This window comes from Alnus glutinosa, chromosome 12, assembly GCF_958979055.1.
Source record: "Alnus glutinosa chromosome 12, dhAlnGlut1.1, whole genome shotgun sequence".
Taxonomy (NCBI): Eukaryota; Viridiplantae; Streptophyta; class Magnoliopsida; order Fagales; family Betulaceae; genus Alnus; species Alnus glutinosa.
Window position 1 is genome coordinate 17,865,036 of NC_084897.1, and position 22,375 is coordinate 17,887,410.

General features: G+C 35.4%; 2 protein-coding genes across 2 annotated transcripts; both read right to left on the reverse strand.

The window, feature by feature from the left end:
- Positions 1-5,302: 5,302 nt before the first annotated feature.
- Positions 5,303-8,374, reverse strand: LOC133851788 (receptor-like protein kinase ANXUR2). Its single transcript, XM_062288364.1, has 3 exons — positions 7,445-8,374; positions 6,237-7,361; positions 5,303-6,155 (listed from the first exon to the last, which is right to left on the reverse strand). The coding sequence occupies exons 1-3, from the start codon at positions 8,226-8,228 to the stop codon at positions 5,470-5,472; spliced, it is 2,595 nt and encodes an 864-aa protein (XP_062144348.1). The 5' UTR covers positions 8,229-8,374; the 3' UTR covers positions 5,303-5,469.
- A 2,516-nt stretch (positions 8,375-10,890) lies between these two features.
- Positions 10,891-19,941, reverse strand: LOC133852606 (receptor-like protein kinase ANXUR2). Its single transcript, XM_062289377.1, has 3 exons — positions 19,719-19,941; positions 12,398-13,114; positions 10,891-11,336 (listed from the first exon to the last, which is right to left on the reverse strand). The coding sequence occupies exons 1-3, from the start codon at positions 19,939-19,941 to the stop codon at positions 10,891-10,893; spliced, it is 1,386 nt and encodes a 461-aa protein (XP_062145361.1).
- Positions 19,942-22,375: the final 2,434 nt, after the last annotated feature.

A 22,375-nucleotide genomic window follows, 5' to 3' on the forward strand; every position in this document is an offset into this window, starting at 1 on the left:
TTGTCAATAGAAGCCCGGTGGGGAGAATTAAACCTTCAAGAGGGACGAGGGATCAGACAGGGTGATCCTATATCCCCCTATCTCTTTCTATTGTGTGCGGAGAATCTGAGTGCTCTATTGTTTAAAGCTGAGCAAAAGGGGTACATAACGGGAGTTCCTACTTCCCCCAAAGGGCCTTATTTGAGCCATTTATTTTTTGCCGATGATAGCCTTATGTTTTGTAAGGCTAACTCAGTGGAATGGCGCAGACTTATGAAAATACTGGGAGTGTATGAAGCGGGATCGGGCCAAAAAATTAATTTACAAAAGACCTCGTCGTTTTTCAGTAAAAATACGAGTCAAGCAAGGAGACAGGAGATTATTAGTCTTTTGGGATTAACAGAGGCCCACCGTGTTGATGCTTACTTGGGGTTGCCAGCTTTGGTTGGTAGAAATAAAGGGCAAGCTTTTAAGGAGATTACAAAGAGAGTAGGTTTAAAGCTTACAAACTGGAAAGTAAAATTTCTATCACAGGCTGGTAAAGAGATCCTTTTGAAAGCAGTGGTGCAAGCTATACCTACTTATTCTATGAGTATTTTTCAACTCCCAGCTTCCCTTTGTAATGAGATGAATAGAATGATGCAAAAATCCATTGATATAGTTGGGAGAAATTGGGACGGTCCAAGAATGCAAGGGGACTCGGGTTCAGAGATCTCAAAATGTTTAATAAGGCCCTTCTAGCTAAACAGGGCTGGAGAATCCTTCAGCACCCCAATTCACTTATAGCACAGATACTCCAAGCATAATATTTTCCACACTCAGGTTTTTTCGAGTCTGCTTTGGGGTCGCGGCCATATTTTACTTGGAGGAGCATTTTTGGGGCGAAAGAACTTCTTCAGCAAGGATTAATTTGGAGGGTTGGTGATGGGAGAAGCATTGGGATTTGGGGAGACCGATGGATCCCTACACCGGTTACTCACCTAGTTTAATCCCCTCAATCCATCCTTAATGCAGATTCTAAAATGGAATGCTTGTTCAACAAGGATTTATATGGATGGGATGCTAATCTAGTAAAGAACATCTTCACGGCAAAGGAGGCTGAGGTTATCCTTAATATTCCACTGAGCCCATCTTATCCCCAAACCGGTTAATTTGGAAAGGAACAAAAGACGGAATTTTTTATGTCCGGAGTGCCTATCATCTGGGAATGGAGTTGAATGAGGAGCTTAGGGGACAATGCTCAAATGTGTTAAAAGACCACTCTTTTTGGAAGATAGTTTGGTCCCTTCAGCTCACTAACTCGGTTAAAGTTTTTCTATGGAGAGCTTGCCATAACCTATTACCTACGAAGAAGAACTTATTTCAAAAAAGGGTGGTTCAAGATGTGTTGTGCCCTTGCTGTAGACGTGAAGAGGAAGATACGATTCATGTGTTATGGAGTTGTACAACTGCGAAGGATGTTTGGGGAGGTTCTTCTTCCTGTTTTCAGAAATGTTCTTGGGAGGGCCACAATCCAATACTTTTTTCAATGTTTTGAAAAGGACTGACTAAAGCTCATGGCAGTGGTGGCCCGTGGTATTCGGTTCAGAAGAAATAAATGGCTGCATGAGGGTATTTTCAAACATCCAAATGAAGTCTTTAGAACAGCGATGTCATCTCTGGAAGATTTTAGGGTTCTCAACACCGATCCTTGTGCTCCAGTGTCGCCACCATCCACTGTCCAGGTAATGTCCCACATCTCTTGGCAGTCCCCTCACCCGGGTATCATAAAATTGAATTGGGATGCCTCTATAAATTCAAAGGAGGGTAGAATGGGGATGGGTTTTGTTGCAAGGGACTGTCATGGAGAGATTTTAGGAGCAAGGTGTATGGCTCAAACTGTTCGGGTGGAACCTAATATGTTGGAAGTAATGGCAACTCTGTACGAGGTTCTTTTTTGCAGGAGGTTGGTTTTTTCGCGGTTATTTTTGAAGGAGATGCTAAGGAAGTTGTGAAGGAGATTAATTCAAATCCCCCATTTTTGTCCCGAATTGGTCATTTTATTGAGAGCATCATCCATGAAGTGCGTGGTTGCAGTTTTTCAAGGTTTCAATATGTATCTAGAAATTTTAATTATGCTGCTCATACTCTTTCACAAGAGGCAGCTTTTAATAATGTAAACAATATTTGGTTAGAGGATACTCCTCAGAGTATTGCTCATATTGTAACTAGGGAACTTGTCTCTAGATTCTAATTTTGGGATTGCTTTTGTTTTGGTTGAAATGAGAGAAGATTCATCGTTTTTGTTCAAAAAAAATATATACGATTTCGCTGTCAAAAAATGCGATTTAAAATCATATTACAGAAAATGAATAGTTTGAGGGTGCTTTTTAGGATTGCGATTTTGTAGACAAAAAGTACAATTTTAAATCAAATCGCAAAAAATGAACCATTTGAAAATTGCGTTTTTAAAAAATTGTGATGCAGGAGAAAATCAGACACAATATTTGAACATTATTTCTTGAATAAGATCAACCCAAGAATGGAAAGGATCGTACAAAATATTTGAAGAATATTTTTAGAATAATATATTTCATGGGAAGAATCGTACAAAATATTTGAAGAATATTTTTAAAATAATATATTTTATTTTTTGTATTTCGTTTTATTAGGGTTTTGCTATTTTTGGTAAAATCTTACTAATTGTCGAATTTTCAGCTATATTAGCCCGGCTTGTAGGCGTTTTCCAGCAGTTGTTGATTATTGATAATTTTATCGAATTCAGAGTTTTTCTCTGTGTTTGGGTAATTTTCCTGTTTTCTTCCTTGCAAATTGCCTGTTGAATAGCCTACAGAATAATCGTTATTTTGTTCGGCGTCAATTGGTATTAGAGCTTCAGCACTTTGATACGAGTTCTTCATCAGTTTCGATGGCTCGTGGTCGTGGCGGGCAGGTTCCGAATGAGAAAGCTCTGCACCGTGATCATAACGTTCAGGATGTGATGATTGAGGATTTGCAGAGGCAAGTTGCAGAGTTAACCCAGCGTCTAGCGACGCAAGAACTCGGCAATCGTGAGATGGAGAACTCCGATTCCAACTCCACCTTCGACAACCCATATCACAATCCTGCTCCATACCGGGAACAGCGTGGTCGGGATGAAGAATTTGTTGATGAAAAGTTTCAAGAAGACGAGTTCGTTGATGAGGAGTTCATACATGGAGATGTTCATGATGATGTTGAACATGAAGATGTTGAAGATCCTTCACAAGGATTCGTGGATTGGGATTCTCCACCAATTTATGATATTGATATCATGGATGAAGATCTTGTTGGAGATTCTTTGTCGTATGATCAAGAAAAAAAATCTGTAGTAGATTTAGATTGGGTCTCTCCAACAATTTGTGACGACATCTATCCTAACAAAAAAGATTTATTGAATGAGGTAAGTTTTCTGGTTGATGAAATAAAATTTTTTGAAAAAAATAATGATTACCATATATTTGATGAAAGTCCACATAATGAGGGATTTCAGTTGAGTAATGAGGAAATTAGTTATATTGATTTCATTGGGATTGAAAGATTTCTATCAAATTCACATAGTAATAAGTTGGATGTTGGTTTCGGTGTGTTAAGTGACAATTTTAATTTTTGTGGTCAAGAAAGAATTGATAATTCTTTGAAGACTTTTATGGAGCGTGAATTGGAGAAAATAAATAAAAGACGTGAGAAGATTAATTTATTTCAATTTAGTGTGAGGCTAGTTGTTGTGATGGGTTGCAACTTGTTTATCTTCTGGTTTCAAGTCAATTTGGTATTGAGAAATACGGGATGGAATGAATTGATTGGCCATCCAAAAGATTGAGGAAAAGAATATTTGAATTCGATGACGAATTCTTTCCAACTCAGTGAGATTGATGCAGGAGAAAATCAGACACAATATTTGAAGATTATTTCTTGAATAAGATTAGCTCGAGAATGGAAAGGATCGTACAAAATATTTGAAGAATATTTTTAGAATAATATATTTCATGGGAAGAATCGTACAAAATATTTGAAGAATATTTTTAGAATAATATATTTTATTTTTTGTATTTCGTTTTATTAGGGTTTTGCTATTTTTGGTAAAATCTTACTAATTGTGGAATTTTCAGATATATTAGCCCGGCTTGTGGGCGTTTTCCAGCAGTTGTTGATTATTGATAATTTTATCGAATTCAGAGTTTTTCTTTGTGTTTGGGATAATTTTTCTGTTTTCTTCCTGCAAATTGCCTGTTGAATAGCCTACAGAATAATCACTATTCTGTCCGGTGTCAAATTGTGATTTGAAAAAGAAAACGCAGAATACTACCTTTTCAAATCCCAGGCTATTGGTACTTTTTGAAAACGCAATTTTAAAGGCTAATCTGCGATTTCAAATGTCAAAATGTGATTTCACCAAATACTTAACTGCGTTTTTAAAATTCACTTTTTCAAATCACTATTTTTAAATCGAATTTTAAACAAATTCAAACGGATTCTAACTCAACATGTATTACATTTACCACATATTTAAGTATATTTTAAAAGTGATAAAGGTTAATGTGACAAAATCTAAATCATTCAAGTTAAAAACAATGGCTAAGATTTTTTTTTTTTTTTTTTTTTTTTTAAAAGAAAGAAAAAAAAAAAAAAAAAAAAAAAGACCTGCTATTTTTTCAACTTTTTTTTCAAAAAAATCATTGAATCTATTTTCCTGCACATGGGTCTTACGTATCCAATAGTTAATTAAAAAAATAAATTGTTAGAATTGGATATGAGTTGACCAAGAGTTAGAGAAATAACATTTTTTTTAAATAAATAAATAAATAATCTACATTGTAGAATACCCTAAGAACGTTAGGGTATAAATGCAAAAATCCTTCTAATTTTGAGTTTGGCTTGCATTAAGTGAAAAAATCATTAGAGATCGATCTCCAATGCAAAATAAATGGTAGAGATTACAAGAATGGAAGAAAATTCTTGTTATTTTTTTAATGATGACAATCTCCACCGTTTATTTTTTACACAATAATTAATCTCCTATGATTTTTTCACCCGAGATAAGCAACACTCATCTTCTTTAATTTAGGTGATTAAGAATAAAGTAAAATATTACAGGAAACCCTCAAATTCTGCTGATGATCGTAAAAGGAATTTATTTATTTATTTATTTTCTCCTTAATTGGTGAAACATCACAACCATGAACGAGTGAAAATGAGAAGATTCTGAAAAAATGATTTCACTTTGTATCTCTATTCATTAGCATACGTATAATTATATCAGAAGAAATGCTAAATGTACATGGTTATTGATTCATCACGTAAAACAAAGTTGCTGTACTTTCTTCTTTTTTCTTTCTCATAGCCTGATCAACATTTGATACTAAAATGTAAAAAACAAAACAAACCCAACACATAATTCATACAATAAAGCATCACCCTTCCGAAGTAAACCCCTTTGGGATTCCATGGCTTCTTCCATTGTCATCCTTCTTATCGTCCTTTAGGATCGACAATCTGCGAGAAGATTGCACTGGTTCCGCTGGATCCTTGATCACTCCCTTCATACTCACTTCCAATGTTAAGGTTCCTGTAATGCATTGCCATGTTACGGTTTCTCAGGCTTTCTTCAGAGGTCTCATCACTTTCCCCGCCTCTCGAAGAACGGCTTGAGCCATCCTGCAGATTTTCCTGCAACTGGAGAGCAAACTCAAGATTCCACAACACATCACCCATTGAAGGGCGCTCAAATCCAGCATCAGCCAAGCATTTTTCAGCTGTGTCTGTAAACTTCTTCAAGCATTCTGGATTGATCTTTCCCTTGACATGAGGATCAATGATATCCTCCAGTGTTCCTTTTCTTTTGCAGTGGAGTGCCCAATCTGCAAGACTAACCTGCTCCTTTGGAAGGCTGGGATTGAGCGCAGGCCTTGCAGACAAGACCTCGAAAAGGACAACACCAAATGAGTAGATGTCGGATTTCTCAGTCAGCTGTTGCCTCCTGAAGTATTCAGGATCCAGGTAACCAAAGCTACCCTTCACCACTGTACTAACGTGGCCATTGTTCATATTTGGTCCTGTTTTGGAGAGCCCAAAATCTGAAACCTTGGCAACCCAATTCTCATCCAAGAGAATGTTTGTTGTTTTAACATCTCTATGGATAATGGTGTACCGGGCACCTGTTAGAACATAAATTAGATGATTAAGTTCATTGTTTTTATAAGTTCAAGGTTTTGAGACAAGTGGCAATTTTACAGTACCTGTGTGAAGGTAGTGAAGTCCCCTTGCAGCTCCAATGCAAATCTCCAATCTTTGCTTCCATGGAAGAGGCTGTTTACACTTGTAGATATGCTCCCTAAGAGTCCCACGCGCCATGTAGTCATAAACCAAGCACATCTCATTATCTTCCTCACAGAACCCTATCAGAGACACCAAATGCCTGTGTCTCAGCTTAGAAAGCATCTCAATTTCTGTCTGGAACTCATTAACTCCTTGTTCTGAAGATGGGTTTGATCTCTTGATTGCCACTTTAATCCCTGCTGCGTCGATAACTGCCTTATACACCTTCCCGAAGCCTCCAACCCCGATGACATTCGACTCATCAAAGTTCTTTGTAGCTTGTTTGATCTCCGCCAACGAGAAGTGGCGGCACAGTCCCTGAGCCGCCGCTGAGATTCCGCTGCTGGCAGTACTCTTCCCTGAGATGGTTGATTTGGTGGTAGTCGTCGTTTGGGAGTTTCCATGGATTGGTAGCCAGCGGGAAGCATGTGATTCCGATCCAAGGATTCGTCTCTTTCGATTGTAGAGTAGAACGATACCAATTGCAGCCACAATGCCAATGGCTGCGGCTCCTCCAGCAGCTGCACCGATCACCAAAACTTTTGTGTCGCCGTTTGATTTAGCAAAAGTCTTTGCCTCCACCTCATCCACGGCAGGCAAACGTACAGGCTGAGGATTGGGACCTGCCAAGTTGCCAGCCGAGTCACCGAGCTTGAATATCTCTAGACCGTTGAGCATTGCGTCTAAGAACTGAGGCTTTGCTGCTTCTGAGGGATGAATTGCCAACCAAAGCGTCGGTCTCTCATTTCCCAACCCCTCTTTCACATATGTCACGTAATCTTTGTAGGTTGGCACTGCTCTCCCCCCACTCCATGCAATCACATCCGCCATAGCCTCTGCTGTTTGATTGTTGATGAAGATAGAAAACACCAGCTGATTCAGTTTGCTGTTGGAATAGTCACAGAAATGTAACCTTACAAGATACATAAACTTTGGATCAACCTTGAACTGCCATGTGAGGTTGAAACTCTTTGTGATACTCTTGACTACGCCCATTGATCTGCTCGTTCTATAAACCTCTTCCGGAGCTATGTATACAGGCATACCTGTTAAAGTATTAATTAAATTATTAAATTTATTATTTCTTATCACTTTAAACTTTTGACAATAAATAATGATTTAACGATACCTCTATATTCGATCTTAGTCTTTGGGCTAGCCGAAGTGGTGACCCCCAATGCAGCGTAGGCTAAATACGGTGAGTCGTCGTACCACGCTCGGAAAAGACCGGAGTCGTTGGCCGGAGAGATATACTGCCCTCCGACATTCAATCTATACATGGTCTCCGTCGTCAAGCTGTTGAGATCAAATTCTTCAGGCGACCCCACCAATGCTGCAGCGTCAAACAAGTCTGGCATTCGAATCACCTCGATCCCATTGACAAACGCAAAAGCCCCGGCATGCTTATCGGAAGGCTTGAAGACGACAGTCAGAGTCTCCGATTCCGATGGCGCGAGGGAATACTCCCGCACAAGGTATGCTTGTGAAAGGGCCTGACAATTAATCGAAGCGCTGAAATTGTTCAAGAGCGTGAGAGTATTCGCGACAACTGAGAAATAGGAGTCTGCCATATTGAAATTGCCGTAGGCCGACGGATAAAAATGGAGCCTAAGCCAGTAACGCTTATTTAACTTCACTGGGAACTTGTACGTCGCCTCGGATGGGAAAATCCTTGCTGTCGTGTATGGAATCGCAGAGGTAAGTGACGGATCTTGGAACTGGGCGGTGGAGGTAACTGAATTTTTTGCATCAAGGTACGTAGAATCTGGAACCCATTTCCTTCCATCTGTGTCGGTGCCGCCATTACCAGAGCTCAAGACCAATGAGTCTATCTCCCCGCTCCGTACATGGAGGGAATTCAAGAGGAAAGGTAGACAAACAAGAAAAAGGAAATTATGGGTATTGGCGTGCATGGCTAAGGAGAAAGAAAGTGGGAGATTTCACGGAGTTCGGCGTACAGGAAAACAGGGGAGGCTGGTGATCAAGAAAGGAGAAAAGACGAAGTTTTCCTGTACGCCCACAAAACAGCATGGATGGATTCTTTTGGTTTTATTTTTTGTGTTGCGTGTGATGGGGTTAGCCTAAGCCATCTCTAATCAACCATGGAGGGCTCGAGCATTTCCAGACTTACCTGGATTACAGGGACCAAAAACCAGGCAAGATGAGGGGGGAAGAGCTTTTGTGTTCTTTTGTATTCTGGAAGCATTGATTTGCTCCATTGTTATTTTGTTTCTTTCCATTCCAGGTAATTGTTTCAGAATGAATGGCGGTTGGAAACCAATGAAAGGGAGTGAGATTCGTTTGATTGGTTTGTAACAAGGTTTGAATTTCTATTACAAGTAAAACAATCGGCTATCTTTAGCATTGCTCTCCTTGGAATGGGGATATTGGGGATCATAATCCACTCCCTCTGAAATTATGTGAATCGAAGTTGTTTCTTATATCGAACGGTTTGGAAAATATTTTTTAGTAAAAAAGTGACATGTTATTGAGATAATTAAAATAAATTTTAATTTTAAAAAGTTTTTTCTTCGCTTTTAATTTTTAAGGAAACACTTATTTTTTTAGTAAATTAAAAGACAAATTTTGGATCAAAGCTTTTCTACGACATAAAAAGCACTATAACCTATTGAAAATATATTTAATTCTCATTAATATCATGTCATATTTTTAATAAATAACATTTTTTTAATGTAGGATAAACCCCAATAGTCTTTACGATAATAGGTTTTAGTATTTTTATTTTTTATTTTTTTTATTGTGTCGTTAAATTGTAATTTTTTAAAAATAAACTTTTAAATAATATATTTTTTTACAATTTGATTTAAAATTATGCTTTTGATCTACAAAATTGCAATATCAAACACACTTTTAAGTTCAGAGTAAGAAAAAAAAATGGGATAATTGCACTGTTGGTCCCTGTGGTATGCCATAATTATTTTTCACTCCCTATAGTTTAAAAAGTTCATGGAAGATCCTTGTGGTTAGCTATAATTACAAATCGATCCCTAGAGTCAAATTTCGTAAAATATTTTAACAGATCCCGTCAAATACCATGTCAGCACTACGCGTCGCCAATAAGATGGCGACACGTGTCCATCTTAATAAAAAAATATATATTTATTAAAAAAAAATAAACTTATTTTTAAAAAACAAAACAAAAAAAAAAAGAAAAAAAAAAAAAGAAAAAAGAAAAAAGGGAAGCCTTGGCCACCCCTAGATCCGGCCACCCCCATGCCATTGGGGGTGGCCGCGCGCCACCCCCTTTGGCTGGGGTGGCTGGCCATCCCTTGGCTTCCCCTTTTTTTTTTTCTTTTTTTTTTAAAAATAATAATAATAATAATAATAATAATAAGTATATTTATTTTTTTTTAATAAATTTATATTTTTTTATTAAGATGGACACGTATCGCTATCTTATTGGCGACGCGTGATGCTGACATGGCATTTGACAGAATCCGTTAAAAATTTTAACGGAATTTGACTCTAATGATCGATTTGTAATTATTACTAACCACAAGAACTTCCCATGAACTTTTTAAACCATAGGGAGTGAAAAATAATTATAGTATACCACAGGGATCAACGGTACAATTATCCCTTTTTGAAGAGTAATTAAAAAGTTAATTTTAAAAGAATTTTATGGGACAAGTTAGAGATTAGGGGCTACTGGCCCTTCAACCTTCAACGTGGTTTCCATCTCTTTGAAACCTAAAACCCCAAAAGAGCTTTTGATGTTGAGGGTTTGAGAAAGTTAGAACTTCTTCCTCTTCTACTCTACTTCTGCTTTACCAAATCATCATGGCCTTCTATGCGTCTGATGCCCTTGCACGTCCTCTGTCTGATTTAGGCTGTATTTTGTAACGACGCTTAATTCCCTTTCTCTTTAGGAGGATGAGGAGTAGCTTATATAGAGTAGATGATTTTTGAGGGTAATAGCACAAGATGTGGTCAATTAACGCTTTTCTCTAGGTCGCATGGTGGTTTATTTTTTATTTCTTTTCCTTTTGAGTTTTAGAGAGTTTACAATACTTTTGCAGGCCGGAATGGAGGTTGTTCTACATGGATTGACTATTTGGCTCATAGCCTATTAAAATTGAAAATTGATGTAGAGAACAGAAATAGATATGTTACATGTATATTTTTTTTTTGTACATTTCTCATATATTTTTTTAAAAAAATTAATCATTAAATCTGTAAGACCCACATGTGAATTATTGTATATCTTACAAATCTAATGGTTGATTTATAAAAAATTCTACATATGCAATAGTTAATTTAGAAAAGATCAAGATGTATAAAAAATATACAAAAGGTATAAAAAAATCATTTCTCGAACGAAAAATGATAATAACAATGCAAGATGGATAAGTTAATTATATATCTTTTTGAACAAATATTTTGGTAAATAAATAATTGAACTTACTATAGCTTCTTGTTCTTTAAAAAATAGGCTTCCTTAGTGCCACGTAGGAAAGAGTATATAATAACATTTGCATTAATTAATTGTTCTATATATATATTGTTGATATTCCTTGATAATTAAGTAAAGAGTATATATATATTAAGCTTAATTCAAAAGACAGGCATAGGTGAAGGGTGAGGATTGGGAGCTGCCAAGTTGCCGGCGGAGTCAGCGAGCTTGAATATCTCAAGACCATTGAGCAGTGCGTCTAAGAACTGAGGCCTTGTTGCGTCTGAGGGATGCAGATTTACCGAAAGCGTCGGTACTGTCTGATCATCTCCCCACCCAATATCATTCACGTATGTCACGTAGTCTTTGTAGGTTGGCACTGCAGTCCCCCCACTCCATTCAATCACATCCGCCATTTCCTCTGCTGTTTGATTGTTGATGAAGATAGAAAACACCTGCTGATTTGGTTCGGTGTTGTAATAGTCACAGAAATGTAACCTTACAAGATACATAAACTTTGGATCAACCTTGAACTCCCATGTGAGGTTAAAGCTCTGTGTCATACTATTCACTGCGCCCATTGATCTGCCCGTTCTATACACATTTTCTGGAGCCATGTATTTAGAGATACCTGTTAAAGTATTGATTAAATTTTTTATTTTTTTTTTTTATATCAATCTAAGCTTGTGGAATAAGTGATAATTTTAACATAGTATCAGAACAAAAGCTTTGCCAATCTACTCATTTTCAATTAAATATTCAACGACGTGAGAAGAAGTTTTAAAGTATTGATTAAAGATAAATGTTATTTACGCTCCATTTGTTTTAATGTAAAATATTTTTTGAATTTTTTTTTTTTTTTGGTATTTTTCGATGTTATTGCAACCAAAAGTAATAGTCAAACCGAAAATATTATTGGTTTGACAAAAAAAGTTTATTTAGTTTTTAGAAAATAATTTTTATTTTTAAATTTCATAAATCATTTTCTGACTTGAACTTTCCATTCTCAAATTCCTGGGATACCTTCATGAACCAACCAGGACCTCACTGAGACTTCGCCAGGACCCTGCCGGGACTTCATTAGGATTCAGCTGGGACACCATCAGGACCCGGCCAGGACATCGATGGCACCCGATCAGGACTCCACTAGGACTTCGCGTGAGACCCAGCCAAGACCCGATCGGGACAACGCGGGGACTTGATTAGGATGTCGTTGGGACCTGGTCGGGACATCGTCGAAACCCGATTGAAACTCAAATTTTAGGTTAATTTTTTAAATATTTTTATGTTGTGAATAAAAATTTGATTTTTATATATTAATACACTTGAATAGATATACATATATATAGTATTTGTGATTTTTTGTACGCACCAAACGGCGAAAAATATTTCCAGTGAAATCATTTTTCACTGAAAACATATTATGATGAAAAATATTTTACGTCGAAACAAATGGAGTCTAGCAGATTTTTATACTATTATCATAGAAGTAGATGAAGTGATAGTGAAAATCAGTTATTGAATTTTTTTATTTTTTTTATTTTTTCTTATGATAGTCTTACGTATAACAATAAACTAAATAATATTACTTTTCATTAAATAATTAAATTTATTATTTTTTATCCGCTTTTTTTTTAAAATAAAAAATAAATAGTGATTTATCGATACCTTGGTATTCGATTTTAACTTCTGGGCTAGCCGAAGTGGTGACCCCCAATGCAGCGTAAGGTATATACGGCAAGTCGTCGTACCACGCCCGGGAAAGACCGGAGTCGTTGGCCGGAGAAATAGTCTGCCCTCCGACATTCAATCTATAGATTGTCTCCGTCGTCAAGTTCATGACATCAAATTCTTCAGGCGACCCCACCACTGTTGCAGCGTCAAACAAGTCTGGCATTCGAATCACCTCGATCCCATTGATAAACGCAAAAGCCCCGGCATGCTTATCGGAAGGGCTGAAGACGACAGTCAGAATATCCGATTCCAATGGCGCGAGGGAATATTCTCGCACAAGGTATGCTTGTGAACGGGCCTGACAAGTAATCGAAGCGCTGAAATTCTTCAAGAGCGTGAGACCATTCGCGAGAACGGAGAAATAGGAGTCTACAGGATTGAAATTGCCGTAGGCCGACGGATAAAAATGGAGCCTAAGCCAGTAACGCTTATATAACTTCACTGGGAACTTGTACGTCGCCTCGGATGGGAAAATTCTTGCTGTCATGTATGGAATCACATCGGAAAGTGACGGATCTTGGAATGCGGCGGTGGAGATAACTGAATTTTCTGCATCAAGGTACTTTGAATCTGCATCCCAATGCCTTCCATCTATGTCGGTGCCGACATTACCGGAGCTCAAGACCAATGAGTCCGTCTCCTCGCTCCATACTGCATGGAGTGAATTCAAGAGGAAAGGTAGACAAACAAGAAAAAGGAAATTATGGGTATTGGAGTGCATGGCTATGGAGAAAGAAACTGGGAGATTGCACGCAGTTCGGCGTACAGGAAAACAGGGGAGGCTGATGATCAAGAAACTCAAAAAGTATGGATATATTCTTTGGTTTTATTTGTGTTGCGTGTGATGGGGTTAGCCTAAACCATCTCTAACCAACCATGGAAGCTAGGCTCGAGCTTTTCCAGACTTACCTGGATTACAGGGACCAAGAACCAAGCAACATGAGGGGGGAAGAGCTTTTATTTTCTTTTGTATTATGGAAGCATTGTTTTGCTCCATTGTTATGGTTTCTTTCCATTATGGGTAATTGTTTCAGAATCAGAGGCGGTTGGAAACCAATGAAAGGGAGTGAGATTCGTTTGATTGGTTTGTAACAAAGAGTAATGTTATACTCAACACGGAATGAACAGTATTCACACCGAGTGACGTGGCAAGCCACGTGATTTAAAAAAATATGAGAGAATTTCACTTAAGGGTACTGAACTATCAGCCTATTTGACTTAAGAGTACTAACCTTCAAAACGTCTCAAATCAGGGTATCAAATTTTCAAAACATCTTAATAACACATATTCCGTTAAGATTTGCTATTAAATTTTGCTAAAATTTCTAAAATGCCCTTCATTTTTTTAGAGGGAAAAAAAAAAAAGAAAAAAATTGTTAAGATTTAGGTTTTTGTCAGAATTTAACAGAATTTGAAAAAATACCAATGCCGGAATCTTTAAAAAATTTTATAAAACTTCTTTAAAAAATAAACACGGGGTATTTTTGAAATTTTGGCATGATTTAATGGCAAATCCTAACGGAATACTTATTATTGAGACGTTTTAAAAATTGGATATTCTAGTTTGAAACGTTTTGAAGTTCAGTACCCTTAAGTCAAATAAGCCGATAATTTGGTACCCTAAAGTGAAGTTCTCTCAAAAAATATTAATATGCACAAAACTTAGCATGTGTAGAGGAGTATCATTTTCTTATATAAAACTTTGGGAAAAGTACACATAACCCCTTCAAACTACCACTCAATTGTCAATGTACCCTCCAAACTACTAAAAAATGTCAATGCCCCCCTAAGACCAACAAAAAGACAAAAATGACTTTAATTTTTTTTAAATAAGACAAAAATGTCCTCATAAATTCAAAAAATTAAAACTAAAACTAAAAAATTAAAAAATTAAATAAAAAATTATTTTAAAAAATTAAATAAAAAAAAAAAAGATTTTTTTTATTTTTTAAAAAAACCAAACAAAAAATAACTGAAATTTATTTATTTATTTTTTTTTAAAAAAAAAAACAAATGAAAAAAAGAAAAAGAAAAAGAAAAGCCAGTTTTTATTAAATTAAAAAACGAAAAAGAACAATTTTTTTTTAAAGAAAAAAAACGAAAAAACAAAAATAACTGAAATCTATTTTATTTTATTTTTTTAAAAAAATAAAACAAATGAAAAAAAAAACCAGTTTTTATTAAATTAAAAAAACGAAAAGAACAATTTTTTTTAAAATAAAAATAAAAAGCAGTTTTAATTTTTTTATTTTTTTTTGGAATAAATTTTTGTTATTTTATATTTTTTTAATAATTTTTTTTAGTTTTTATTTTATTTTAATGATTTTATGAAGGGCATTTTTGTCATTAGGGGGACATTGACATTTTTGGGTAGTTTAGGGGGGGACATTGACACAATTGGTAGTTTGGGGGTACATTAACAATGAGATGGTAGTTTGAAGGGGTTATGTGTACTTTTCCCTAAAACTTTTCTTAATTTAGAAAATTTATTAAAATATAAACTTTCCTGAATTTTGGAAACCTCATTTCATAAATGAACATTTGTACCCATGTTTGAGTTACAACTTAGTTGTAAAACGTTTTGGTACTTTGAGTTTTTAAATTGATCATGTGGTAACATTTAAAAACATGAATGTGTAACATTCAAACATTTTAAGGCAAAACATGTTATCATAATTATTGAGAATTAAATAAATTCACAAAAGATAGAAATTACTACTTATGCTAGTATAAAACAATACTTTTCATGATAATTAAAACACTAAAGGAAATTTTACCATAAGGTGCATAATATAAAAGTGTAATTACTTAAATTGAAATGCACTTAGAAAGGGCAAAGAGTATCACTTACCTCGATACTGCACTAAAAGGTATGCAACAACTTTTAAAACCTGAACAATAAGGTTAAACTAAGTTAGTCCTATGCTAAGAACACAAATGCATATTAAAAATCGATCCCAACTTATATAACATTTCTGATATGTCTCCCTATTATTAGAGAAGTTTTATTCTTAGAAATAAGGTAATGGATAAACCCTATAATTTCTAGGCAATTTCTGTAAGGTTTATTTTAATAGTCATTTTACAACTATGGACTTTTGGAATGAGATCCTAGGCAATTTTCTTGAAGAACATTATTAAATAGTCATCATGAAGTTTTCATTTTAAGAACAAATATTTTCTACAAAGAAAGAAATGTATTTTGTAATTAAACATAACTTAAGTAATTTTTAGGTTATAAAACTCTCATCTTACAAAAAGGAAATGATATTTACATAACAAAATTTACACAACATTTACTCTACACACTCACATGGGGTGGGACCCACGTGTGAGTGTGTTGTGTAAATGTTGTGTAAGGATTACTTTCTCTTACAAAATCATACATTTTGGTTACTAAATGACTTCACAAGTTTTTATTAAAAAAATTGTGGGGTTCATGAACACTTACTTTTGGCAACCTAACAAAACATATGCTCATTTAATAAAAGCATCATAGTCATACTTTTATGGCTCACAAGGGTTTCTTTCAATACTTATGTAAAAATATCACATTTAGGTTTAAGCATAATATACATGTTTTCCATAGAATGGGTTAGTACATAATCTCATGAATTTCCATAGAATTAATGCTACATGAAATTATTTGCCGATTTAGTAATAACAACAAAATCATTTTTTCATGTGTTCAAATGGGTCTTGGAACATTTAAATAAAACTTCCATAAAACATTTTAAGTATATCATACAATGAATATTTTGAAAGAGAGAAATGTATGAGTTAATTACAATGATGTGATTTTTGTGGAAAAGGACTTGATGAAGCTCTCTCCTTGCCAAGTAGTGCATTATATTATGGAATAGTAGGTTGTAATAAGTGTTTTGAATTCATGGAGGCATGGGTATTTGGACTGGTTGAGTGAGGACTTGAGAGGAGATGAAAAAATGGGAGAATGAGGGGGAGAAGGGGCTGCCGTGTGATTAGGGAGGGGGTGCCAAATAAAAGAAAATGGGGTGCAAGATCCCATAAAGAAAAAAAGAAAAAACAAAAAAAAGCTCTTCGATCAACCCATAGACATGTATTTGAAACCAAATGGTTATGGGATTGTTCTATACTTTGAAATCCAATAGTTAAAGGTTGGTACAAGCTTGTCTTGAAATCCAAGAGATAATATAGTGTAAAGTTATTTTTACAAAATCTAGGTGGTCAATAGCATGTAAAGTTTCATAAACTAAGGGTTAAAACAATGTAAAGTTTCTTTTCTCAAATCTAGGTGATTAATAGTAGGTTTTGTCTTGAAATTTAATACTTAAAATCATGTTAATTAAGGTTAATTTAACAACTATGGTTGATGCATGTAAATCACCTCTTAGTCCAAAATTATGTGAATTCAGACCGTTCTTACATCAAACGTTTGAAAAATATTATCTATAAAAAAAGTAGCATGTTATAGAGGCATGTAATTTTTTCCCCCATTCTAAAAAGTTTTTTCTTTACTTTTGAAGAAACACTTATTTTTCATTAAATTAAAAGATATTTTTTGGCTCAAAGCTTTTCTATAACATAAAGTATCATAACCTAATAAAAATATATTTAATTCTCATTAGTAACATGTCATATTTTTAATAAGTAACATTTTTTTTTACATCGTTCAATGAAAAAATAACTTGAATTCACGTCATTTGAGAATAATAGAGAATCATTGTCTGGACATTGGAGTACTTATGTTTGGAGAGTTAAGATTGTCTAAAATTATTTGCTCGAAATGTAGAGAATTCGGGTAGATCATTGTAAGGAAACATTTATGGGACTCACCTCACCAAATAAAAATTGAGTTGCCCAACCACTTACTCAGTTAGGTGGGTCCCATAAGTGGTCTTTCACAATTACCTGTCCGAATTTTCTACACTTTTGATGGATAATTGTAGAAAACCCTGATCCAAATTGTTGTAGGTGTTCTTAAGGGTGCCTATGAGATAGGGTAGGATAAACACCATTATACGAAATGATTTTTCTACATCACATTACTCTACACCAAGACACATAGGGTGTGGGACCCATGCATGTGAGTCCCATATATATGGGTCTCATATACATGGGTCCTACACCCAATGTGTCTTGGTGTAGGATTGATGTTGGGGAATGTGACATAGGAATAACACATCCTAACACCAATTGCCTTTACGTTTGTCTTAATATAATAGACTTCGCTCACATTTACTGTTCCTCGGAGATTAATTGATGCGATGAAAACCAAAACATTAAATTGAAGTTTCGATTACATTAATTAATAATTGCATTCCACTAATATTTTTGCTGGGAAATGATACACATACATTCCCTACATATCTTTCACATATCTTAATACAACCAAATTTTAAATTCACCACTGAATTTGTGGAGACCTGCTACTTCTCCAACTCCTGGACAACTCTCATCCAACTTTTTTTCAACCAACTATTGGATCTATTTTCCTACACGTGGTTCCTACATAATCAATAGTTGATTCTTTTAAAAAAAGTTGTAGGAATTGGATAAGAGTTTGACAAAAGTTGGAGAAATAACATTTCTTAAATTTGTAGGACTCAATATGGGTCTCATAAATCCAATGGTTGATTTGAATATGAGATGTATTTATACAATTTCCCTATTTTGAATGAAACACATTACACGTGGCGTGGAACTAAAATTTTAATATATATATATATATATATTGCGTTTTTAAATTGTAATTTTTTTTAAACGCACTTTTAAAATGGCTACATCTTCCAGACTGTGTCGGAGCTGATCTTTGTATAAATTCGAACCAGAACGTCTTCAATTAAAACATTGATATCTAGATGTGTTCTTTATTGTTTTTTGGAGTCGTAAGCCTCTTTAGGACGTTTGGCTTTGATTATATTGAGTGCTAGGGGTTTAGGAAGACTCTAAATGGATGTTGGATTGAGCCAAGATTGATCACAGATAGCTCAAAATCGGTTCCAATCAGCCAGGAACGATCAACACTATCTAAAATGCCTAAATTATAATTTATTTAAGTGTGTTATAGGGTTTGTATTTAGTTATTCGGTTAATAATAGAATTTGGATTTGCAAAATGAAAAGTTAGAATTTATAAGGAACAATTGAAGTATTTGAGGTAAGTAATCACTTACGGAACAACTGGATTGTTTTATCATCTAAACACGTTTGTTTTTTATTTTTTATTTTTTATTTTATTTTTATTTTATGATAAACTATGAAATCTTTTATGTAGTCTTTCATACAAAATTATGTGGTGAGCTGACCATTTATTAACGATGGTTTCAAAAGCATTAAAATTTATTGATTATTCGTGAAGTAATAATTATGTTAATTGAAAATAAGTAGTGTAGATCGTCAAATACGGATGGTGGGCACATGTGACCTTATGATCCAGATTTATGTTTATGCCATTTGAATCCAATGGGCCAAATAAGTGACCGGCCAACTCAGCCATGTATGGATAGTGATCACGATATAACTAGGGGTGTACAAGCGGCTACGGTAGCAGTTATTTGTTCATAACCGTTACCGCAATCGGGGTCCCTGGTTATGCTTATTTTAACAATCGCAACCGCAACCGGCCTACCGGTTGCGGTTTTTACTAACCGCCGATTATCCGGTTATTTTAAACCGGTTATTAACCAGATAACCGGTTTTCTTTTATTGTTACAATTTTTAATTTTTTTTAGCAAATTACAAACCCACAGTGGGAGTCGTCGACGACGGCGTGGGGAAGAGAAGAAGAAAGAAGAAGGAAAGAAGAACTGAAGAAGGCTGCTTGTCTGCTCGAGTGACGGCGTGTGAAGTGCGAACTGTGAAAAAGATAAGTGAAGAAAGAATTAGGGCTGAGGCTGAAGTGCTGAACGTGTGTGTACTGTGTACTGAGGTGAGGTGTGTTGTGTAATTAATGAATCACTGATTCACTGTAATGCAATAATTTTTTTATTGTTTTAGACTATTAGAGCACTAGCAGCAGACTCCCAACCATTTTCCCTAATTTAAGGAAAATTTAGGGAATCAAACCACTTTTTTTTTCCCAATACAAAAACACCCCACAATAACTTCCCTTTATTTTTCCCTATATATTAAAATAACATTTTTTTATCTTTTACTTTTTTTATCTTCTTCTTCTTTTTTCTTTTTTTTTTTTAACTTTCCAAAAGCATCGGCTCATCATTATTTCTCCTCCTTTTTTTTTTTTTTTTTCCTTTTTCTCCTTCTCCTTTCCCTACCAACGCCGCCCTCTACCTCTCCATCATCTTCGTTGAACGGTTGAAGCATCTTCTGCCAAATCGAGGGTTTCGTCGTCGTCGAGGAACTGGGCGTTGAAGTTGATGGAGATGCCATCAGTGAGGAACAAACACGACCACCATCCTCTTCACCACGCTCTGCCACCGCTAGTCTTTCTCTGCCCGTAGCGGAACCGCGGCGAGGACGAAGGCGAGGACGTGACATTCCACCACGCTTGCTTTTCCGCTTCCCCAATCTCACCCACGTCGATTTGGTTTCTGAGCGTTTCTTTTCTGGTTGTTGATAGAGGGTTAGGGTTGTTGATGGAGGGATGGGGCTGTTGAGTGCTTGATGCTAGTGAGTTGGGGCTGTTGAGTGCTGTTCAATGCAGAATTGGGGCTGGTTCTGGTTGGGAAAGGAAGGAGAATGGAAAGAAAGGAGGAGGGTGAAAACTGAAAAGGACGCGTGAAGGAGAGAGGAGAGAGGAGAGAGAGAGATTTTTTTTTTTATTAAAATAACATGTTGGGAAGCACTGTAGCTTCCCAAGGGTGACCCTCTAAAATAGGGTATCTGTTGTGGAATGATTTTTAGTGACTTTTTTCAAATTTTTCCTATTTTAGGGAATAGTACTACTTATAGGGCATCTGCTACTAGTGCTCTTAGTCGATTAGAGTATTAGTTACTACTTACTAGTTAGTGAGTAGTCAGTGACTTACAGAGTTACAGACTTACTGACTTAGTGTAGTATAATTTATAAATTATATAATATATATTAGTGTATTATAAATTATAATATATATATATATATAAAATAAAAACCGGTTGCAGTTACTCGGTTATTAACCAGTTTTTTAAAGAGTAATAACCGGTAACTGCAACCGGGTGCCCGGTTATCCGGTTTTCCCGGTTAGCGGTTATTGCCGGTTATTGGTTATTTACGGTTATTAACCGTACCGCTTGTACACCCCTAAACATAACGTCTTTAATAGTGTGAGCTATCCAAGATTGGGCCTAGTCGAACTACTACTTGCTCATTGCTATTGTAATTTACTAAAGCATCGGTGTTCTACAAAAATTCCATCTAGATGCGTAAAGGATGATTATGAACACTACTGTTCCATTTGCTTCGGTGTAAAATATTTTTTTGAAAATGTTTTTGGCATTTTTCGGTGTTTGGTGGGGGTGAAAATAATGGTCAATGGAAATCATTTTCAGTTTGACCGTAAAATCTTCTTTAATTTTTGGTAAACCATTTACGGTTTTGAAAACTGTAAATCGTTTTCTGGATTTAAACTCTTCATTCTTGCATGTATGTTTGTGGGAATCCGCCACTGCCGGATATTGGAGTTTGTTGGTAACTGATGAGAATGCAAAATGTCATATTTTTCTTCCTTAATGTTTAGTCTTTTATACTTATTTGGTGCCTAAATGTACTCATTATTCTTTTATTTTGATTTAGGACGCAAATGGAGGCGTTAAATGCTAAACAAAGCTAATTGGACGATTTTGGACAGTTTCGACATCGTTTTGTAATCTGGAAATAACTCTCTCATCCGAGCTCCGATTGAGATGATTCAAGATGCTATGGAACACCAAGAAAAAGCTCTACAACTTTCATGTTTTGAGTTTTGAGAGAAACTGACTGCATCAAGGTCGAAATCCTTAATGTTTAGTCTTTTATATTTATTTGGTGCTTAAATGTACTCATTATTCTTTTATTTTGATTTAGGATGCAGATGAGGGGTGTTAAATGCAAAACAAAACTAATTGGACGATTTTGAACAGTTTCGACATCGCTTCGTAATCTGGGAATAACTCTCTCATCCGAGCTCCGATTGAGATGATTCAAGATGCTATGGAACACCAAGAAAAAGCTATACAACTTTCATGTTTTGAGTTTTGAGAGGTACTGACTGAATCAAGGTCGAAGTCGAGCTTGAAGTTGACATTCTAATACGCGGTCTATTTGCGGAAGTTTTCAGATCTAGTGCACGAAAGTCCAGTTGAAAATACCACATTCCTAGTTATATTAGGACTTTATTTTATTTTTAATATTTTTCTTAATTAGTCAGATTTGGATATTGTTATTTTAGGATAAGATTTAGAATATCTTTATGAGATAAGAGATAAGATTTAGAATATCTTTAGCATATAAGATTTATAATATTTTTAAGAGATTTTGTAGGCTTCTAATATGGGGGATGAACGTGTATAAAGTGGGAGAATCATCAGACTATAAAAAAATTATCATCTTCCCTCTTCTCTAACTTCTCATTTGAGTTTTAATCATGGCCCTGCACAGCTAAACTTTCATAATTGGTCGAAGGAAACGGAAGCCTCGGAATCAATAAAACTGTAAGATCTAATTTGTTTTTATTGTTCAATTTATGTTTTGAGTATCAGATGTTCTTTGTGTCTATTTTCATGATTGTCTCGCTTAATTACTAGGAGGCCTACTAATTTATTATTCGTTGCAATCTACTGCTGGGTTAGATATCAAATCTGTAATTGTTTGATCCCTCTAATTTGTGAAGCAACTAAGATTTAATAATTTGCTGCGTCATAAATTATTAGATCTTAAGAAGAACGCCTGACAAAATTAAATGCAACCGCTTGTGCTTGTGTTGTTTCGCTTCATCGATCTCTCAAATTCTTAAGG

Excerpts from the sequence above, each read along its gene's own strand:
- LOC133851788 (XM_062288364.1), bottom strand. The coding sequence starts at position 8,228 with ATGCACGCCAATACCCATAATTTCCTTTTTCTTGTTTGTCTACCTTTC. Across the intron at positions 7,362-7,444 it reads GACTAAGATCGAATATAGAG|GTATGCCTGTATACATAGCT; the intron begins GTATCGTTAAAT and ends ATACTTTAACAG. Across the intron at positions 6,156-6,236 it reads ACTTCACTACCTTCACACAG|GTGCCCGGTACACCATTATC; the intron begins GTACTGTAAAAT and ends ATGTTCTAACAG.
- LOC133852606 (XM_062289377.1), bottom strand. The coding sequence starts at position 19,941 with ATGTCACGTCCTCGCCTTCGTCCTCGCCGCGGTTCCGCTACGGGCAGA. Across the intron at positions 13,115-19,718 it reads AGAGGTAGAGGGCGGCGTTG|TATGGAGCGAGGAGACGGAC; the intron begins GTAGGGAAAGGA and ends CACTCCATGCAG. Across the intron at positions 11,337-12,397 it reads AGTTAAAATCGAATACCAAG|AAAATGTGTATAGAACGGGC; the intron begins GTATCGATAAAT and ends ACATGGCTCCAG.